The sequence below is a fragment of the Microcebus murinus genome, chromosome 11 (genome assembly GCF_040939455.1).
Source record: "Microcebus murinus isolate Inina chromosome 11, M.murinus_Inina_mat1.0, whole genome shotgun sequence".
In the NCBI taxonomy this organism is placed as follows: Eukaryota; Metazoa; Chordata; class Mammalia; order Primates; family Cheirogaleidae; genus Microcebus; species Microcebus murinus.
Genome location: NC_134114.1, coordinates 32,804,338 through 32,824,566, shown reverse-complemented (window position 1 = coordinate 32,824,566; position 20,229 = coordinate 32,804,338). Strand labels below are relative to the sequence as shown.

The 20,229-nt window shown below is 39.0% G+C and overlaps 1 protein-coding gene and 1 long non-coding RNA gene across 11 annotated transcripts in view; one reads left to right on the top strand and one right to left on the bottom strand.

The window, feature by feature from the left end:
- Positions 1-80: 80 nt before the first annotated feature.
- On the top strand, positions 81-19,326 carry LOC105867834 (uncharacterized). Of its 2 annotated transcripts, none has more exons than XR_001152445.2 (4): positions 81-342; positions 15,304-15,740; positions 17,798-17,952; positions 18,481-19,326. It is a non-coding gene; the product is annotated as an uncharacterized LOC105867834 (long non-coding RNA). The 2 variants fall into 2 exon arrangements; XR_001152443.3 differs by having other exon boundaries at positions 81-494.
- ZNF131 (zinc finger protein 131) overlaps positions 12,399-20,229 on the bottom strand; it is a 45,163-nt gene continuing 37,332 nt past the window's right edge. For all 9 annotated transcript variants that reach the window (XM_012758214.3, XM_012758213.3, XM_076007999.1 and 6 more), the window contains 2 exons: positions 14,887-15,017; positions 12,399-14,223 (listed from right to left, as the gene is read on the bottom strand). In XM_012758214.3, coding sequence (XP_012613668.2) covers positions 13,537-14,223; positions 14,887-15,017 — 818 coding nt within the window. In that variant the 3' untranslated portion in view covers positions 12,399-13,536. The remainder of the gene's footprint in view (positions 14,224-14,886; positions 15,018-20,229) is intronic.

The window sequence follows — 20,229 nt, the reverse complement described above, 5'->3', positions numbered from 1 at the left end:
CGGAGGCTGGTCCGGCTCGGGACGCTGGCCTGGACCTCGTGGGCCGGTTTCTATGGCAGCCAGGAGGGCGGGACAGAAGGGAGGGGGCGCGGCGCGGGGACACCCATTGGGGACACTCCAGGAGGGGGGTTGGGCCTGCTGCAGAGAGGACCCCTCCTAGAGCGCGGATCGGGAGCGGTGACACAGCCGAAAGCGGACTCACAGAGCTCCCATCAACTTATGCCCAGTCCTGAGCAGCTCCAGCCCTTGTGCGAGGTTTTCCGTGTCCTTGGGAGACCGTGACCCGGTAATCCTCCCAACAGAAAGGGGGTTTCCAGCAAACCACCGTGACAGCTCCTCAGGGTGAGTCTGGCAGGGCTTAGGCTCTGCAAAAAGAAGTGCCAATGTCACCCTCTGCCTGGGATTCCTGGCATACATCAGGCCTGGTTCTCCCGGTGCCACTCAGTGGCTTCCTAGTCTCCTGCCTACTCCCAGCTATCACCCTCCGATTAATGGTAGGTGCCAAATATTACTTTTCCAGTTTAGATTCCAGGAATGTGATTCAAAGAACACTAAGGCATGGAGGTTATTTATTGACGTTTAAACCCTTTCTTTTACGGAGTAAAAAACTGAGTTCAGAGAGATCAGTTAACAAGTGTCACACAGCTGGTTAATGACAGAGCCAGAACTAGATGCCCTAAGTTGTAGTTCTATGAGCATTCGTTCTACCTCCTCATGCTCCCCATTCTGTATTCATGATTGCCAGGGCAATATTTACAAAAGCAAAAATGCTGAGGAGTAAAATAATCCTTGTCTAAAATCCTTTTATGATAGAAATTAGAGAACCCCAAATTCCTTTTTTTGCTATTTGCCAAGTGCTGTAATAAATACTTTTATAAAGAGTAACTGATTAAATCCTCACAATCATCTATGAGTTAGGTGCTAGTATTATAATTCCTGTTTTGACAGATAAGGAAACTGAGGCCCAGAGAGGTTATATGACTTGCTCAACATCACTCAGCTATCGAATACTGCTGCTGGGGCTCTAACTCAGGCAGATTGACTCCAATCAGTGCTGTTTTTTTTACTACTTACTCTGCGCTGCCTCTTTGTGTGATGATTAAAGGGACCAGGAACAGAAAGGGCTAGAAGGGAAACCTTGGACAGCTCCACGCACTGGCCATTGATATTGTCAAGAAAACCAAAAGAACCTGAAATGATTGTTTCCTTGGCTTATAGGAGTGGTTACTCATTTGTGTAGGATAAGGGTTCTCTGTGAGAAAGGTTTGTTTTAAAAGGGAGCTCCTCTCCTCTTTTTTAAAAAAGAGTAATCTTTAAAACAGTACGTGCCATCAGTCTATTTTCTTTCTAAAGCAATGAAATATAGGGTGAAACTACATTTTTTTTAAAAAAAGATATAAAAGATTCCTTGAATCCAGCAATGTGACAGGATAAAATTTCATTGAGAAATTGCTTAGAAACCAAGATCCTCAAACTCCCAACCTGACATAGACCGACTGGGGCAGAGGTCCTCATAGTCATGCCCAGAGAGCACCCACAGAGCAATGTTAATGCTAGATTCCAGTGGCTCAAAAGTTTTTCCTTCCACAAAAAAGGAAAACTTAAAACTGAGCATTAGAAATCACTTCTCCTGGAATTTGCTGGTAGACTCCATTCTAGGAGCTCCCCCTGTACTTTTCTTTCTCTTTTAGCTATGATGGTAGGGGCTGCTTCCTTCAAATCAGAACCCACCCTTTACGCATTTCCTTCCCTGGGAGTCCTGCCCACCCTTTCCAGCCATATAAGACTGTCTTCACATTTAGTCCCTTTCACTTTCACTTGAAAAAAAGTGTTTTCTCCTAGAAAGGAGCATTCAACATTAGGTTGATTATAATGTAACAGAATACAGAGGTTTAGAACCCTTATTTTGAATGGTATGAGGAAATATTTTTAACATACTAAGTGAAAGCAAAAATTACAAAATAGAATAATACAAATTTGTGATATGTATAACTAGAAGGAAGGAAAATACACCAAATATTATAAATGTTTTTTGTTACTTGGTAGAATCACAGGTGATTTAAACGATCTTCTTAATACTTTCGAGTGGGGCCTTTTTTTTTTGCATTCTCCAGAATGGGCATATGTGTCAGAAAAATTTGATGAAACTACTTTGGGAATGATGATGAAAGGTGTTAGAAAAAAAATGTAAACAAACAAACAAACAAAAAACAGAAAGAAAAGTAAAAAAAAAAAGAAGAAAGAATTGATGAAACCATAAGACCTATATAGTGTAGGTAGTTCCATGGCTATTGGGAAGCTCATTACAATCTCATTTTCTAAACCCTGCTCCCCTGTGTTGGTAAGGAGGAAGTCAAATACAGTTTTAGAAACAATATTAGATGATTCTAATACAGGAGATATTTGGTCTATTTGGTCTGTGCTTTGGGAAACATTGATGATGGCTAAAATTTCAGACTTTTGAGTCATAGAGCTCTGCTACTTACTAGTTCTATGATATTCTTTAATTTTAAGCATCTTTGAGCCTCAGCTTCCTCATCTGTAATTTGGGAGAATTGTGAGAATTAGTGAGATAAAGTTTCTAGCAAATAGTAAACTAGAGTTTCTTAACCTGGAGTCAATGAGCTTGGGATGGTTGAAAGAAGTATTCCTTACTGAAAATGTGTTAAAGTATGTTCCTTTCATCAGAGTCCCTAAGTAGTTGGGGCCCAAAGATGGTCAAAACCCTCTCTGATAAGTGCTTGTACGTTTGGTGCTATTCAAGGGCATACACTACTATATTCTACTCTCATTTTCTGGTCATTAAGTCACCTGGCACACTGCATCCCTACTGAATGTGAACCTGTGCCATTCACGAGGTGTCTCCACCTCCACTCCTCCTTTTTCCTTCTTTCTGATAGGGATATTTGACAAATTTTAGAAGAGGATGCAGAGTAAATGTTTTCTAGGGCTGCACACTGCTGTAGAATTGAATCTGTATATCAAAAGAACATAACCTGTTCCTACAAAATTTGTTTTATTTATCTTATTTAGGATGTGTGTGCTACCTACATCTGAGAATTCATGTCTTTCAATGATACAGAAATAGTTTCAGATAGTACCTTCGAATGTGACCCTGTCTTAGTCAGTTTGGGCTACTATAGCAAATTACCACAGCCTGGATGGTTTAAACATTATTTATTTCTCACAGTACTAGAGGCTGGAAGTCTGAGATCAGGGTACCAGCCTGGGTGGGTTCTGGTAAAGGCCCTCTTCTGGGTTGCAGACTGTCTACTTCTCATTGTATTCTTATATAGCAAACAGGAGATTGAAAGAGTTTGCTGGAGTCTCTTTTATAGGGGCATTAATCTCATTCATGAAATTAGTTCCACCTTCATGACCTAATTATCTCATAAAGGCCTCAATCCCTAATATCATCACATTAGAAATTAGGATTCATATGAATTTTGGGGTGACACAAATGTTTAGTCCATCAATGACGCCTTCCCAGTTTTATCTTTCTTTCAGGAACCTCTATTGGACATTATGTATGTCAGACCATTCTAATATCTTTTCTCATATTCTCTAGATTTTTACCATCTGTACTACATTCTGGGTAATTTCTTCATAGGTATCTTCTATTTCACTGCTTCTCTCTTGCACTGTGTCTAATCAGCTGTTTTTGTTTTTTGTTGAGACAGTCTCACTTTGTTGCCCAGGCTAGAGTGAATGTCATGGCGTCAGCCTAGCTCACAGCAACCTCAAACTCCTGGGCTCAAGCGATCGTCCTGCCTCAGCCTCCCAAGTAGCTGGGACTACAGGCATGTGCCACCATGCCTGGCTAATTTTTTTTCTATATATATTAGTTGGCCAATTAATTTCTTTCTATTTATAGTAGACACATAGTCTCTTTCTTGCTCAGGTTGGTTTCGAACTCCTGAACTCAAACCATCTGCCCGCCTTGGCCTCCCAGAGTGTTAGGATTACAGGTGTGAGCCACCGCGCCCAGCCTAATCAGCTGTTTAACCTGAACACTGACTTTATAAAACCTTAAGAATGCAAATATCGGCTGGGTAAGGTGGCTCATGCCTGCAATCCTAATACTCTGGGAGGCCTTGGCAGGAGGACTGCTTGAGCTCAGGAGTTCCAGACCTGTCTGAGAAAGAGCAAGACCCTGTCTCTACTAAAAAATAGAAAAATGAGCCAGGTGTGGTGGTACACTCCTATAGTCCCAGCTGTCTGGGAAGCTGAGTCAGGAAGATTGCTTGAGCCCAGGAGTTTGAGGTTGCAGTGAACTATGAGGATTCCACTGCACTCTAGCCAGGTGACAGAGTGAGACTCTGTCTCAAAAACAAACAAAGAATGCAAATGTAATGAACTAATCAAGAGGTAGAAGTATGAAGTGCCAATTTCAGCATCATTGACAGCAGGCCAATTAATAGTTTAAAATTGAATTCCTTATGTACAACAATTAGTATTTATCAAAATCTCTTTTTCCTTAACTTTATAGGAACCTTTTATTTTTATTTATTTATTTTTTTTGAGACAGAGTCTCACTTTGTTGCTCAGGCTAGAGTGAGTGCCATGGTGTCAGCCTAGCTCACAGCAACCTCAGACTCCTGGGCTCAAGCAATCCTACTGCCTCAGCCTCCTGAGTAGCTGGGACTACAGGCATGCGCCACCATGCCCGGCTAATTTTTTCTATATATATTTTTTTAGTTGGTCAATTCGTTTCTTTCTATTTTTAGTAGAGACGGGGTCTCGCTCAGGCTGGTTTCGAATTCCTGACCTTGAGCAATCCACCCACCTTGGCCTTCCAGAGTGCTAGGATTACAGGCGTGAGCCACCACGCCCAGCCATATAGGAACCTTTTAAAAACTAATATTTCTTGAAGCAGCTTTTTTTCCCCTGAGGTTTAGTGATTTATTCTACTTCCCTTATTTCTGTTAAATTCAAGCAAATTTAAACTGAAAGAATTAAAACTAGCATGATGATCCTTTTTTAAAAAGTTCTCTCTCTCTCTCTATGGGAGTTATGTGTGTAGAGATATCTGGAATGACATTCATCTAACATTAACAATAGTTATTTCTGATTAATGAGTTATTCAGTTTTTTACTTATTATTCGAAACTATGTGACTCTTACTTTAGCAGGTATAATTTAACAACAGCAACAGAATGAAAAAAGAAGGTTGCAAATTTCCATGGCTGAGGGGCCACTGCCTTTCCCTCTGCCTGCCAGTCAGCTTAAATTCTGTCAATATTTGGGGCCCTTTATTTTCATTTTCCTACATTGTTTAGTCATTAATGTTCAGCATTAAACTTTCTTCCTAAAGTTTAAATACAACAAATAAAGGAGGAAAAAAGAAAAATAGGAAAAGGAATGAAAAAATAAAAAAATGGTGATCTTAAGAAAGGCTGCAATAATTTTCATTATAAAGTTTGAGATTCTCACTGTAGTAGCAACTGTACTCTAAAGTTTTCTTGAATATGAAGCTAAGTATAGCAATTCATGTGATACTTTCTTATGACTGCCATTTGGGTATTATTTATAATTGGACAAAGAGGAACTCAAGCTCAAGGCTCTGGGCCCATTGACATGTTAGCAAAATTACCTATTATGAAAAGTTTTGAAAATCAAATTTGACTTTCTTTTATTTTATTTTATTTTATTTATTTATTTTTTTTGAGACAGAGTCTCACTTTGTTGCCCAGGCTAGAGTGAGTGCCATGGCGTCAGCCTAGCTCACAGCAACCTCAAACTCCTGGGCTCAGGTGATCCTCCTGCCTCAGCCTCCCGAGTAGCCAGGACTACAGGCATGTGCCACCATGCCTGGCTAATTTTTTCTATATATATTAGTTGGCCAATTAATTTATTTTCTATTTATAGTATAGCAGGGTCTCGCTTTTGCTCAGGTTGGTTTTGAACTCCTGACCTCGAGCTATCCTCCCACCTCGGCCTCCCAGAGTGCTAGGATTACAGGTGTGAGCCACCACGCCTGGCCTGATTTTAGGTTTTAATAAGCACTATTTCATTTGGACTAGGGTTTTGAACCAATATTATTCCCTCCATAGTATTTTCTGTGTCTAAATTTATATATCCTTTAGATCACTATTATTTCACAAGACAGTTACTGTTCTAATATAGCTAGTCTACCAGGTCCCCAAACCAGGGCTAATGATCAGCTAGTCTCTTGAGTGAATTCATACATTGACATTTGCTTGTCATCAGATATTAGCTACCATTTTGTGTCTAAAGTATATTTGAGTTACCTAGAGGAAGCAAAAGTATTCCTAGTCAATTATTCTTATTTTCAGGTTTTTAATTTGCTCTCTAACATTTATGTCTTTGTGACATTTTCATTTCAAAAACATAAAAGCAGTTAGCTACTGAAAATAACTAGAATGTTCTTGCTTCATACAAAATCCCCCAAAACTGTTGTCTTAGTCTAGTTCACCACGATGAAAGGTTAACATGAACAACAGGAGGCCGGGCGCGGTGGCTCACACCTGTAATCCTAGCACTCTGGGAGGCCGAGGCAGGCAGATTGCTCCAGGTCAGAAGTTCGAAACCAGCCTGAGCAAGAGTGAGACCCCCATCTCTATTATAAATAGAAAGAAATTAATTGGCCAACTAATATATATAGAAAAAATTAGCTGGGCATGGTGGCACATGCCTATAGTCCCAGCTACTCGGGAGGCTGAGGCAGGACGATTGCTTGAGCCCAGGAGTTTGAGGTTGCTGTGAGCTAGGCTGACGCCACGGCACTCACTCTAGCCTGGGCAACAAAGTGAGACTCTGTCTCAAAAAAAAAAAAAAAAACATGAACAACAGGTAACAAATAAGATACATCTGGAGTAAGCACCTGGCTAAACTATAAAAAAGAAGAGGCCCTCAAAAAAGGTTCATTCCACTGGCTACTTGTCTGTTTCTTTGAAGTGCCCTATGTCAGTTGTTCTCCAAGTGTGGACCCAGGACTAACAGCATCACTGTTACCTGAGAAACTGATAGAAATGCAAATTCCCAGGCTTTAACCCAGACCAACTGAATCAGCAACTCTGAGTGTGGGACCAACAATGTGTGGTTTTAAAAGTTTTTTAAATTTATCTTTACTCATTTTTATTTTCAGAGACAGCGGTCTCATTTTGTCACCCAGGCTAGAGGGTAGTGGTATGATCATAGTTCACTGTAACCTCTGGGTTCAAGCCATTCTTCTGTCTCAGCCTCCTGAGTCGCTGGGACTACAGGTGTAGGCCATAATACCCATCATACCCAATCTTTAACAAGATTCTGATGCGTGCTAAAGTTGGAAAACCATTCTGAGGCATGCTAAGGTTGCCTAGAGTCTCAGAGCAAGAACATATTAAAAGACAATCTTTCTATCTTTTCTGATCTCTTGTTCATTCCATTTCTAACCCATCAAGAGCTGGTGGAGATTTGAAAAAGAAAATAGGTGTTTATCCTATGCTTTGTGCAATCCAATGTTGTCAACTATAATACAAAGATTTCATAGAAAGGTAACTGTATTTTAGTGATCAAAGGTAATCTGTGGAGTCCAGCTCAACTACTAGCTGTTCCTTACTAGTTGTTTCTCAGCTTCTTCTGTTTATTTTACTTATAAAATGATATCTAATAATATAGTAGCCTCAAGAGGTTGCTGAGACAACTAACTGTAAAGTGCTCAGTTATTAGTGATTCATAAATGACAGCTATTATGTTACAATAAAATTTTTCTTTCCTAGGCTGCATTTTGGTACAAGTATCAAGATGAGGATTGCTTCACTTGACTAATTCTTAGGGTCATATTTACAGCATCATATTGGATTCTAGGAAAAAGACAAGGAGAAAGATATTGAACTCACATGCTGCCTTCCAACTTACCATATCAATATAATTAATGCAGTAACACTTGTAGGGCACAGAGTACAACTTTAAGATGTAAGTTCAGACTGTATTATTATGATGATAGCCTCTGCATTTATAGTTTTAAAGCAATACACCTCTAGGCCTCTAACCAGATTGGATCTCATTAATTGGTGGTGATGCAGGTTTGATAGTTTTTTTTGTGTGTGTTTTTTTTTTTGAGACAGAGTCTCACTTTTGTTGCCCAGGCTAGAGTGAGTGCCGTGGCGTCAGCCTAGCTCACAGCAACCTCAAACTCCTGGGCTCAAATGATCCTCCTGCCTCAGCCTCCCAAGTAGCTGGGACTACAGGCATGTGCCACCATGCCCGGCTAGTTTTTTGTATATATATTTTTAGTTGGTCAATTAATTTCTTTCTATTTTTAGTAGAGACGGGGTCTCGCTCAGGATGGTTTCGAACTCCCAACCTCGAGCAATCCGCCCGCCTCGGCCTCCCAGAGTGCTAGGATTACAGGCGTGAGCCACCGCGCCCGGCCAGGTTTGATAGTTTTAATTCCTGCTGCTTCTCATTTGAATCCTTTATGACAAATTCTGTAAGAACTATAGCACAGCTCAGCACATTCTACATAAAAAACACTTAGCCTAGGCCCCCTCTTTTGATGTAATTAATAAAAAAAAGTCAGTGTTAACCTAATGAACTCAAAGCTATTAAGGTGTGTTGCAAATCAGAGTTATAGAACACTATTTTCATGTGAACCTGTAATGAACATATGATCACATGCTTAAAACAATCGACTCACGTTAAATTAAAAATATGAATTAAAATCCACTTGATTGAAGGCTATTTACATTATAGGTCTCACTTTTTGACTTATTAAACCTGTTGGCTTACTCAAGGTATAAAATAGGTGGTCAGTCCAGAGCAAGAACTTCCATGGACCCTTCTAATCCTGAAATCTTTAAAGTTGAAAGTAGTGGGAGATATTTGAAACTGATTTCCACTTTCCCCTAAAAAATAAAAAAAAGAAAGAAAATTTTAAAAATTTAAAAAAAAAGTAGTGGGAGAAACAAAATTTCTGTGAAAATACTCCTAAGTAGTACATGTGGATGGCAGTGTTTTTGAACTCATAAGACTATAAAAGCCTTGTGGTTTTGGTACATAGCCATAAGATTTTTGGCTTTTAAGGCATTGATTGACATTAGGGTTCAGTTTTCTTTTCAATTTCAGATGGTAGGTATAATAAAAGTGTTTGGTCTTTGTTCTGGGTTCCTGGCACAGAGCTCCTAAAACTCTTGGAATTTCTTGATAGGGGCTGTTTTTTGTTATTCCTAACAAGTCCCCTTTGACCATACCAGTTTATACTAATGAGGTGACTTATTGGGAAGGCACACTAGATAGCCTCAAGATGGAGTTGGGTCACCAGAGGAGCCAACCATGATTAAAGGACTCCAACTATCAGCCCATCTGAGACCTTCAGGAAGAGGAGAGGGGTTGAGGATTGAGTTCAGTTACCAATGGCCAAGGATTTAATCAGCCTAAGAAATTTCAGTGAGAGCTTCTGAGTTGGTGAAGGCATCATCAGCATGCTAGGAGGGTCGCATGCCAGAAGGCATGAAAACTCCTCAGCACCCCTCCACCTTATCTTATGCATTTCTTCCATTTGGCTGTTCCTGAATTGTATGCTTTATAATAAAACTGTAAGTACACTACTTTCTTGAGTTCTGTGAGTTGTTCTAGTGCATTATCAAACTTGGAGGGTGGGGGACTGTGGGAATCCTGAACTTGTATAATAGTTGGCTGGTCAGAAGTGAGGGTAGACCATTGACCTCATTTGTGGCTGGTGTCTGAAGTTGAGGCAATCTTGTGGTACTGAGCACTTAACTTGCTCTAACTCTAAATAGTGTCACACTGATATCAGAGAATCACTGTGGTAAGAGTGGAGTAGCAGAGATAGAAGAGGCTCTCCTACCATTCTCTAGTGCACATGGGACTTATTTCTATGTGATTATTAACTCTCCACACTCTACCGTCCAACTACTATACTGTAGACCTCGGTTAAAACCCCAGTATAGATAAAGTGGGATAACACTGTTGGAACAAATATACATCAGTTGTTAATAGCTGTTTTATGTTATATGTAAAGTGCTTCGCAAACTGGAAAGTGGTGTTCACCAAAAGGTTTAATCTAGTGTGTAGTTCCCGTCTCCTTTTGTAATCAAATTTTTTAGGATTCTGAGCACACTAATATCTTTTGGGAAAAGGAAAATGAACTCTGTTCTTCAAATTTGTCTTGAAAGGACTTGCCATGTATAAAAACTCAAATGATAATTTTAACACTTTGATGTGCCTTTGCCTCTGATCTCTACCTTGTGGTCAGAGTTCTTAAAAGAATATGATTAAAAATAAACCTTTATTTTCCTGGTTAGAGCTGGAACCCATACTACTAAGTGAAGTATCCCAAGAATGGAAAAACAAGCACCACATATACTCACCAGCAAACTGGTATTAACTGAGCAGCACCTAAGTGGACACATAGGTACTATAGTAATAGGGTATTGGGCAGGTGGGAGGGGGAGGGGGTGGGTATATACATACATAATGAGTGAGATGTGCACCATCTGGGGGATGGTCATGCTGGAAACTCAGACTTGTGGGGGGTGGGAGGGAAAAGGCATTTATTGAAACCTTAAAATCTGTACCCCCATAAATAAATGGGACATGATCAAACTACAAAGCTTCTGCACAGCCAAAGAAATAGTCATGAAAGTAAACAGACAACCTACAGAATGGGAGAAAATTTTTGCATTCTATGCATCCGATAAGGGACTGATAACTAGAATATACTTAGAACTCACGAAAATTAGGAAAAAAAAATCAAATAACCCCATTAAAAAGTGGGCAAAGGACTTGAACAGAAACTTTTCTAAAGAAGACAGAAGAATGGCCAACAAACATATGAAGAAATGCTCAACATCTCTAATCATTAGGGAAATGCAAATCAAAACCACAATGAGATATCACTTAACCCCAGTGAGAATGGCCTTTATCAAAAAATCTCCAAACAATAAATGCTGGCGTGGTTGCGGAGAGAGAGGAACACTCCTACACTGCTGGTGGGACTGCAAACTAGTTCAACCTCTGTGGAAAGCAATATGGAGATACCTTGAAGCGATACAAGTGAATCTACCATTTGATCCAGCAATCCCATTGCTGGGCATCTACCCAAATGATCCAATGACACTCTACAAAAAAGACACCTGCACTCGAATGTTTATAGCAGCACAATTCATAATTGCAAGGCTGTGGAAACAGCCCAAGTGCCCATCAATCCAAGAATGGATTAATAAAATGTGGTATATGTATACCATGGAGTACTATTCAGCTCTAAGAAACAATGGTGATATAGCACACCTTATATTTTCCTGGTTAGAGCTGGAACCCATACTACTAAGTGAAGTATCCCAAGAATGGAAAAACAAGCACCAGATATATTCTCCAGCAAACTGGTATTAACTGAGTAGCACCTAGGTGGACACATAGGTACTACAGTAATAGGGTATTGGGCAGGTGGGAGGGGAGAGGGGGGCGGGTATATACATACATAATGAGTGAGATGTGTACCATCTGGGGGATGGTCATGATGGAGACTCGGACTTTTGGGGGGAGGGGGGAAAATGGGCATTTATTGAAACCTTAAAATCTGTACCCCCATAATACGCCGAAATAAAAAAAAAAATCTGTACCCCCATAATATGCCGAAATAAAAAATAAAATAAACCTTGTTTCATACTTTGGCTTAAGAGAACAGCATAAGTTATCTCCAGCATTTAAAATTCACCAGCCATTAACTAGCAATTTACATATTTGAGACCACTATCTGTTAGGGCTTTAAAAAAAGCCCTACAACTTAGGAACACAGGCATCCTAACGTAAAATGAAAATTCAATGTGATATAATTTAATTCTATTATCAGTATTTTCTAACTTCAAAGAAAAAATACACTGTATAATAAGCTTTGTGATAGGTATCCAACTGCCAAAAAGAACAGACTTGGAAGTGTTCATGCACTTATTTTGATCTTAAAAACATAAACCTCCTTATTCCTGTCATATTTAGATCTGTGACTTCTCCAATTGTGGGAAGCCATCTTCTTCAGTATATTTCATAAATGTAATACCATCTAACATCAGGATAGCCAAAGAGGGTTAATTGAATGGATCTTTTAAATTTAACACACTAATTAAGTAGACAAAGTATTTGTTCAAATAGGCTCTACTAAAAAAAAAATTCCATTTGCTGTTGTGCCCGCCATGTAAGAATTACAAAGAATACTAACTTCTTTCTCTTCCTTTCCTTTGAGCTGATTTTTGGGGGTTGGAGGTGTGTATTGGCAATTTTATATCTCAATTCATGAATTAGTAAGTTAATACAGGTACATAAAGACACAAGAGAATAACTCTGACCAGATACCGACTTTCACACTGGTAATTAAAAAAAAAAAAGAGTCATAAACACATAATTTTAAAGTTTACTTTAAAAATGTAAATATCTCCCATATTTAACAGGTAAAGAAAATAGCATATTGGTTTATTTTATGTGGTTGTTATATTTTATTTTCCAAGTAATACTGATTAAAAATATTTACACACCTACTTTTAAGTCCACAGTTTAGCACTCTTATTTGTATGGCTTTAAAAGTTATAGCACAAGATCTTTACATTAAGGATGGGGGAGGGGGAGATTCCATTCAAAACAAAGCCTGATAATTATATACATGTTTTTCTCTGTACTTTATTTTAAATACATTAATTTTAAATGATACTCATCTTTTTTTCATCTGGTGGTAAAATACTAGTGCAACTTTTCATCAAAATAAAGTTTACCACAGATGTAAATGAATTTTCCCAATTGAAAATGGCCCTTCAGCTGCCATTAAATGAAATTTCTCAACCTAAGTGAAAAAAAAATTGGTGGTTGTCATTATAAGCAAAAATATAAAGTAATATAGCATTGTCTACATTGCTCCTTACAATACAAACTTTGAAAGAACCAGAGATGCTTTATAGAAGTTTAGTTGGTTTTGAAAAGGCACATGGGTGTGGATTTTTTTTTTTTAAACATTCTAGAAGTTTTGCCACCACCACTCTTTCTATTGCAGAGATGGCATCTGTGACTATTGGGGTAAACAAGAATGTTTGTTCAAACTAAAGAAAGCCAGAAGCCAAAATTCAACTGCACAGTAACAATGCACTTTTCTTCATGCAGCCTTGTTTCCTATATATTCAATTTTCTAACATGCATTAGAATACATAACCTTGTATTCTAATGATTTTATGTTTGATTTTACAATATGGAAAAAATTTGAGGAAGGACATGACCTGGGAAAGAAAAAAGAGAGAACCTTTACCACAATGAAAATAGATACATTCGTACCCAACTATGTAATAAGAATATAATCCATTTAAATTTCCCGAAATATACTCCTCAAAGCTCCCCTTCATTTATGGGAAAGATCCCTCCTCTGTGGCATTAAGTTGGGGGAGGAGAATCAGTTTGCTTTGATAAACAGTTCAGCACAACAGGAAATAAAGTTTAACTTTGGTCCACTTGTCTGTTAGCTTTAAGGACAGTCACACTGCCCATCATCAGTTCAAAAACCCAACATGTAAATTTAAAAATATATTCATCTGCTATTTCATTCTAAAACTGGTATAGCTGTTCTGTCTTCATCCCCTGCCTTTTCAATTTGGGAATCCACTGTTGGCTTGGTCTCTAAATCCTCAGCATTTTCCTGATCTTCTCCAGCAGCCTCAGCAGCCTGTGCTTGGCTAGGCTCTCTCTCCTCATGGTTCATGATTTCTGGGGTCACGTGATCCAAGTCTGTGTCTAGAAGCTCAGTTTGTACTTCCATTGGCATCTGATTTACCCGTTCAACATGCAGCTCCTCCACATGTACCTCAGTACCTTCTTCAGTCTGAATTCGACCCACTTCTAGGTAACTCACTTGGACTTGTTCTGGAAGTTCACTTATATGTGAATCATGCACTTGGCTATCCTGAAGCAGATCTGGATGAACTTGCTCCACAGTTACTTGTGCTGAATCCACCTGGACCTGAAGCAATGGTAACACATGCACCTTCCCAACTTGTTCTATAATAGTCATTGATGTCACAGGTTCAGTTTGCACACGTGTTTCTACTGAAAGAACTTCTTCAGTTACTAGACGCTCTGAAATATTATGAGTATCACTGAGATGCCTCCTTAATTCATTTCCTTGCATGAACCACAAGTCACATAAAGTACAATGGTTGGGTTTATCTCCAGTGTGTATTACCAAGTGATCCTTGAACTGGTCCCAGCTGTTAAACACACTGTTACAGACCTGAAATAACCAAACATACGGTGTAAATAATAATATTTGAAGGAATATTATTGAAGGAAATATGGATGCATTTATATTCTCTGAAAGGATAATATTGAAAACTCTTTTCTGAAAATGTTATAAACATAGTATTTGCAATATAATCTAGTCCAAGCTATTTCATAATTCCTTGGTTCACTTAGTCTTTTAGCTTATATAGCTAACAACTTAAATAGATTTTGGGAAACATTTCAATATTGTCTTCATTATTTAAGCATCATATAAATTCTAGGAATATAAAATAACATTGTAATTTCTCCCATAATATCAACATTTCTAATCATTACATTATGTCAGATACTAATAGATTAATCATGGAAGATGATTCAATTACAGAGAGTCTGCCTCCTCCAGTCCCCCTTCCAAATTCTAAGCATTACTCCATGGCAAAGATTAACTGTAGTTTCACAGTATCTGTTATTTAGGACATAATTTTTATTGACATGGGTGTCTTCTAGGCTTAGGTAAAAACTATTCCAATTCCCCTTATAAAATCAAGACAAATGTTCTTTACTCTCATTTCTTTCCAAATCATCAGGCTTTGCTGCTCTATTATCCTTCATTTTTAATGACTGCACACACACATTCCTTTGTTGAGGACTGACTGAAAGCACCTGCACATACCTGGCATTCATAAAGCTTCTTTCTTCCCTTTTTTGCCCCCACTCCAGTTTGGCATGCGGTGAGGTGACATTTAAGGGTGCTATTTCTAGCAAATCGTTCATGACAATTTGGACATTCAAAAGGTTTCTCACCTATTAGAAGAGAAAAAAAATATACTGACAAATTAAGAAAAACAGCAAGAGCAAATACTTTTTAAGATGTTACTTTTTTCTTTTAGGTTAATAGTACATTCTTAAGAGGCAGAATCAAAATTTATAATGCAGATATTTTCACCACATCTAAGACTTTGCTAGAAGTGGCAATAAAAATAAGATTTAGTGATTATTATAATTGTACCTATGCTCTGACAAATAAAATTTAGATCTGACTTCTGTTCTATGTTTTGCAGTTCTTAAAAAATTGTGTATTTTCCCACAGATGAAAAAAAAAACAAAAACCATAATCATCATCTGTTTGGAGGAAATGCATCACTACCCTTTCCACAAGCATTTTTTGCACACTTACTGTGTGCCAGACTATGTGCTAGGTGATGAAGATAAAGGAAAGAGTAAAAAGATGAAATATATGAAAATAAACAAATACAATGCACCGTAGAAGACCTGTTACAGAAAAGAGTACTTAGAATATGTACTGCAGCAGCACAAAGGGGGAAGGGCAATTCTGCCTGGAATGAAAGGAGAGAAGAAAAGAAAAGAAGGACATTTATTCTGGGCAGAGGCACAGAAGTGCTAAAACAGCATGGTGGCTGAAGAGAAAGGAGGGAGGAATCAATAATGACACCCAGATCTCTGGCTTAGAATACCAACCAGGATAAAGAACACAGGACACAGGAGTCCAAACAGGTTTGGCGTGAGGTGAGTAGGAAAGAGTGTAAATTCAGTTTTGTGTCTATTGAGTTCAAGGTACTCAGAGCAGAGAGATGTTCTGTAGACAGTTGTACAGACAATTATGAAGCCAAATAGAGGGTGGACTGACATGCAGATTAGAGGTTATTTTAAGTGAAAATAAAAACCTTCATTCTGTCCCTGGCTGTCTAGTGGTTAGGATAAATGAAACAAAAAAACAAACCTTCATTCTGGAGAAAAATTCTCAGAGTATGCTGTGTGATAACATAATCAAGGATAGAATCCAGTGGAAAACCAAGTTAAAACAGCAGGTAGATGAGCTAGCAAAGGGAAGAGAAATAAATAGCCAGAAGTAGAAGGAAAGAAAACTATGGAAGATTACGGTAGTCAGTGGTATGTGGTGGGGTCAGAAGCCAGACTGCTAGGAGAAGAGGGAGAATGAGAGGCACATCGATGAAAACAGAAATGTCCTCCAAAAGGCCCAGAAGTAAGGAGTAGAGGTGGCTAGAGGGGACCAAGTAAACAACAGGATTCTTTAAGTCAAGAGAGACATTTATTATTTATTTGCTGGGGGAAAGAGGCAATAGAGAAAGAAGAGTGGGAATGATAGATGGGACATGCTCTTAGAGGAGACATCAAGGCATGGGATCCAGAATAGGCCTTGAAGAAAAATCTCCTCCTCTATCTAGAATAAAAGAAAGTGATAAATCAGACACCAAGGGGCCTAACTTAAGGTTTGAGATATGAATTTTCTCTAGCAGTGCTCAACAACCAGGGAGCAGGAGTAAATGACTGCAATGATTCTAGAATGGAAGTTTTTTTAGAGCAAGCAGAAATGTGCTTAGAGTATAAAAGGTGATTCGAGCTGTATAGAAAGAGATCCAGGTAAGATAGAAGTCAGAAATGAGGCAACATATTAGGTGGAATTTTTTTTTTCTGACAAAACAATTAGAGCTTGTTTTGTGTCATTTTCATGTTATGAACAAATTAAGAATTAATTAACTGGAATTATGTGGTAATTATGTGATACAGAAATTCCTTTTCTACTTCAAAAATGTTGGGCAATATTGCTAAATAAAATGGTCATGTTCTGTTGTTTTATCCTACAAACAAATTGGTAGTGCTGCTTTAAAGAATAATTTGATAATGTTTGTGAAGATTTAAAATGTGCACATTCTTTGACCTCGCAATTCTGCTCTTAAAAATGAAACTACTTGAACATGTGAACAAAGATACATGTATAAGGATGCTTACTGCAGCATGGTTTGTAATAGCAAAAGCCTAGCAACAACCTAAATGTCTTTAATAGGAGTAACTATGGTATACCCATACACTGAAATATTGGGCAGCTACAGAAAAAAAATTTAAATATTCATAAATATTTCATATTTTTAAAAAGACTCCAAGATAAAATAATTGACATAATGCTGTGCTACCACATGATTCTGGTTTTCAAAAGCACTCATGCAGGCCAGGCGCGGTGGCTCACGCCTGTAATCCTAGCACTCTGGGAGGCCGAGGCGGGCGGATTGCTCAAGGTCAGGAGTTCAAAACCAGCCTGAGCGAGACCCCGTCTCTACCATAAAAATAGAAAGAAATTAATTGGCCAACTAATATATATAATATAAAAATCAGCCAGGCATGGTGGCTCGTGCCTGTAGTCCCAGCTACTCGGGAGGCTGGGGCAGGAGGATTGCTTGAGCCCAGGAATTTGAGGTTGCTGTGAGCTAGGCTGACACCATGGCACTCACTCTAGCCTAGGCAAGAAAGCGAGACTCTGTCTAAAAAAAAAAAGCACTCATGCACATGTATCTATGGCTACCTGAAAATGCAAGGAATATACCTGCAACAATAAATCAAAAAACAATAGCAACAGCTGCTTATGAAGAGATCTATTTAAGTAGGAAAGATTTGTTTTTCATGATGTGCAACTTGAGCTTTTTCTTAGAAATACCAACATATTAATTCTATTTTAGATGTGTGGACAGTTTAGTTTTCAAAGTGCTTTCACCATTTTCCTATTTGTTATAACCTTGTAAATTAGGCATCATTATTCTCATTTACAGACAAGAAAAGAAGCCCAAAGATGAAGTGACCAGGCAAGTTCAAATATCGGAACTGGAGTCGGAACTGAATTCTAATTTTTGGACCTACATTCTTTCTGATTCCACACCACCTCTCTTGGAAACTAGGGAGCACCTATTTGAAAACATGCTTAAAGGTGATCTCTAGGTTTTCTTTCACACTAGGTATCCCACAGGCGTATGTCAATGTGTCTAGTATCTTCCCTCCCACCCCAAATTGCTTATCCTTCTATATTGTTCTAAGTTAAAAACCTCCAATCATGTAAGCCATCTAAATCAGAAAGCTGGGAGTCACCTCCTCTTTTACCCCCCCTCCCACCTCACTGATCACCAAATCCTATTGATTCTGCCTACTTAATATTACCTAAACTCCTCTAGCCCTTTTCCATTATCACTGCCTTTACCTGACCTCCCGTTCTGGTTTAGATGACTTCAACAGATAACTCACTGAGTTGGCAGGTTTCACCCTACGCCAATCTACCTGCCAGTCATCTCTCTAGAAAATAAATCTGATCAGATCTCTTATTAAAACTCCTTCAAAATGACTGAGAGTCTTCAAAGATAAAATCCAAACTCATTTACAGCACTTATGAATGAAAGTAACTACATGACCTCAGTCTCATTCTCTCATTATTCTCTCTCTCTCCTCTTTAACCCACTTGCAGATTCTTCATATGCCTAGTGTATGCCTCATGGTCAGCACTTCCAACTCCTTCGGCTACATCTCCTGGCATTCTTCTACCTGGACCCAACCCTTTGGTCATACTGCACTACTAGCAGTGCTCCGAACATTACACTTCCTCTCATGCCTCTATGCCTGTATGTGTTTCATTTCCTTTGCCTGGAATGCCCACTTCTAGGCTAATTCCTTTTCCTTTGAGGGTCATCATAAGGTAATACCCCTAGCAAGTTATCTGCTATGGTTTGAACATTTTTCCCCTCCAAAATTCATGTTTAAGCTTAATCCCTAATGTGGCAATACTGAGAGGTATGGCCTTTAATAGTGACTCAGTCATGAGGCCTCTGCCGCCTTGGTACTCTCCAGCAAGAAGGCTCTCACCAAATGTGGCCCCTTGACACTGGATTTCCCAGCTTCCATAAGAAATAAATTCCTTTTAAATTACCTAGTTTCAGGTATTGTTATAAGCAACAGAGAACAGATTAAGGAATCATCCTAGTCTCTTCCATCATAAGCAAGCAGCCCAGGCAGGCATTCCCATAGGATTCTGCTTTTCTCTATCAGCAATGAGCATGTCACACTGTGATCGTGCCTGCTTCTCTCCCTCAACTGTGAGCCACTTGAGGGCAGGGACTCTTAAACTGCTTTATATTCATGGCCTCCCAGGATAGCATTATCATTATTATTTTCCAAATTAAAAGAAAATAAATCCAAAGCATAGAAAACAGCTAAAATTCTGCAAATCGTGCCACAGATTACAGAGCATGCTTTAAGAATCCACATTAATCAAAATATGAAACTGAAGCCGGGCGCGGTGGCTCACGCCTGTAATCCTAACACTCTGGGAGGCTGAGGCGGGCGGATTGCTTGAGGTCAGGAGTTCAAAACCAGCCTGAGCAAGAGCGAGACCCCGTCTCTACTATAAACAGAAAGAAATTAATTGGCCAACTAATATATATAGAAAAAATTAGCCGGGCGTGGTGGCACATGCCTGTAGTCCCAGCTACTTGGGGAGGCTGAGGCAGTAGGATCGCTTGAGCCCAGGAGTTTGAGGTTGCTGTGAGCTAGGCTGATGCCATGGCACTCACTCTAGCCTGGGCAACAAAGCGAGACTCTGTCTCAAAAAAAAAAAAAAAAAAAAAAAAAATGAAACTTTTAAGGTGTTAATGTGTTTTGAAGGTAGGAAATGGGAAGAGAATTGTCTCCTATCTTCACAGTTTGCTATAAGGGAAAAAATGATCCATCCTTTATTAACTTAAACATAATTTAAAGTGACTATAGGCCACGTGCAGTGGCTCACACCTGTAATACTACCACTTTGGCAGGCCGAAGTGAGGGGATTGCTTGAGGTCAGGAGTTTGAGACCAGCCTGAGCAAGAGTGAGACCCGTCTCTACAAAAAACAGAAAAATTAGCTGGGCGTGGTTGCATGCAACTCAAGTAGTCCCAGCTACTTGAGAGGCTGAGGTGGGAAGACTGCTAAAGCTCAGGAGTTTGAGGCTGCAGCAAGGTATGATTAAGCCATTGCAATCTATATTGGATGCATACCCTGTCTCAAAAAACAAAAACAAAACCGCTTATAGGCACACCTCATTTTATTGTGCTTAGCTTTATCGCAACTTTTTTTTTTTTTTAAACACAAACTGAAGGTTTGTGACAACCCTGGGTCGAGCGAGTCTACCAGTGCCATTTTTCCAACAATATGTGCTCACTTTATGTCTGTGTCCCCATAATTC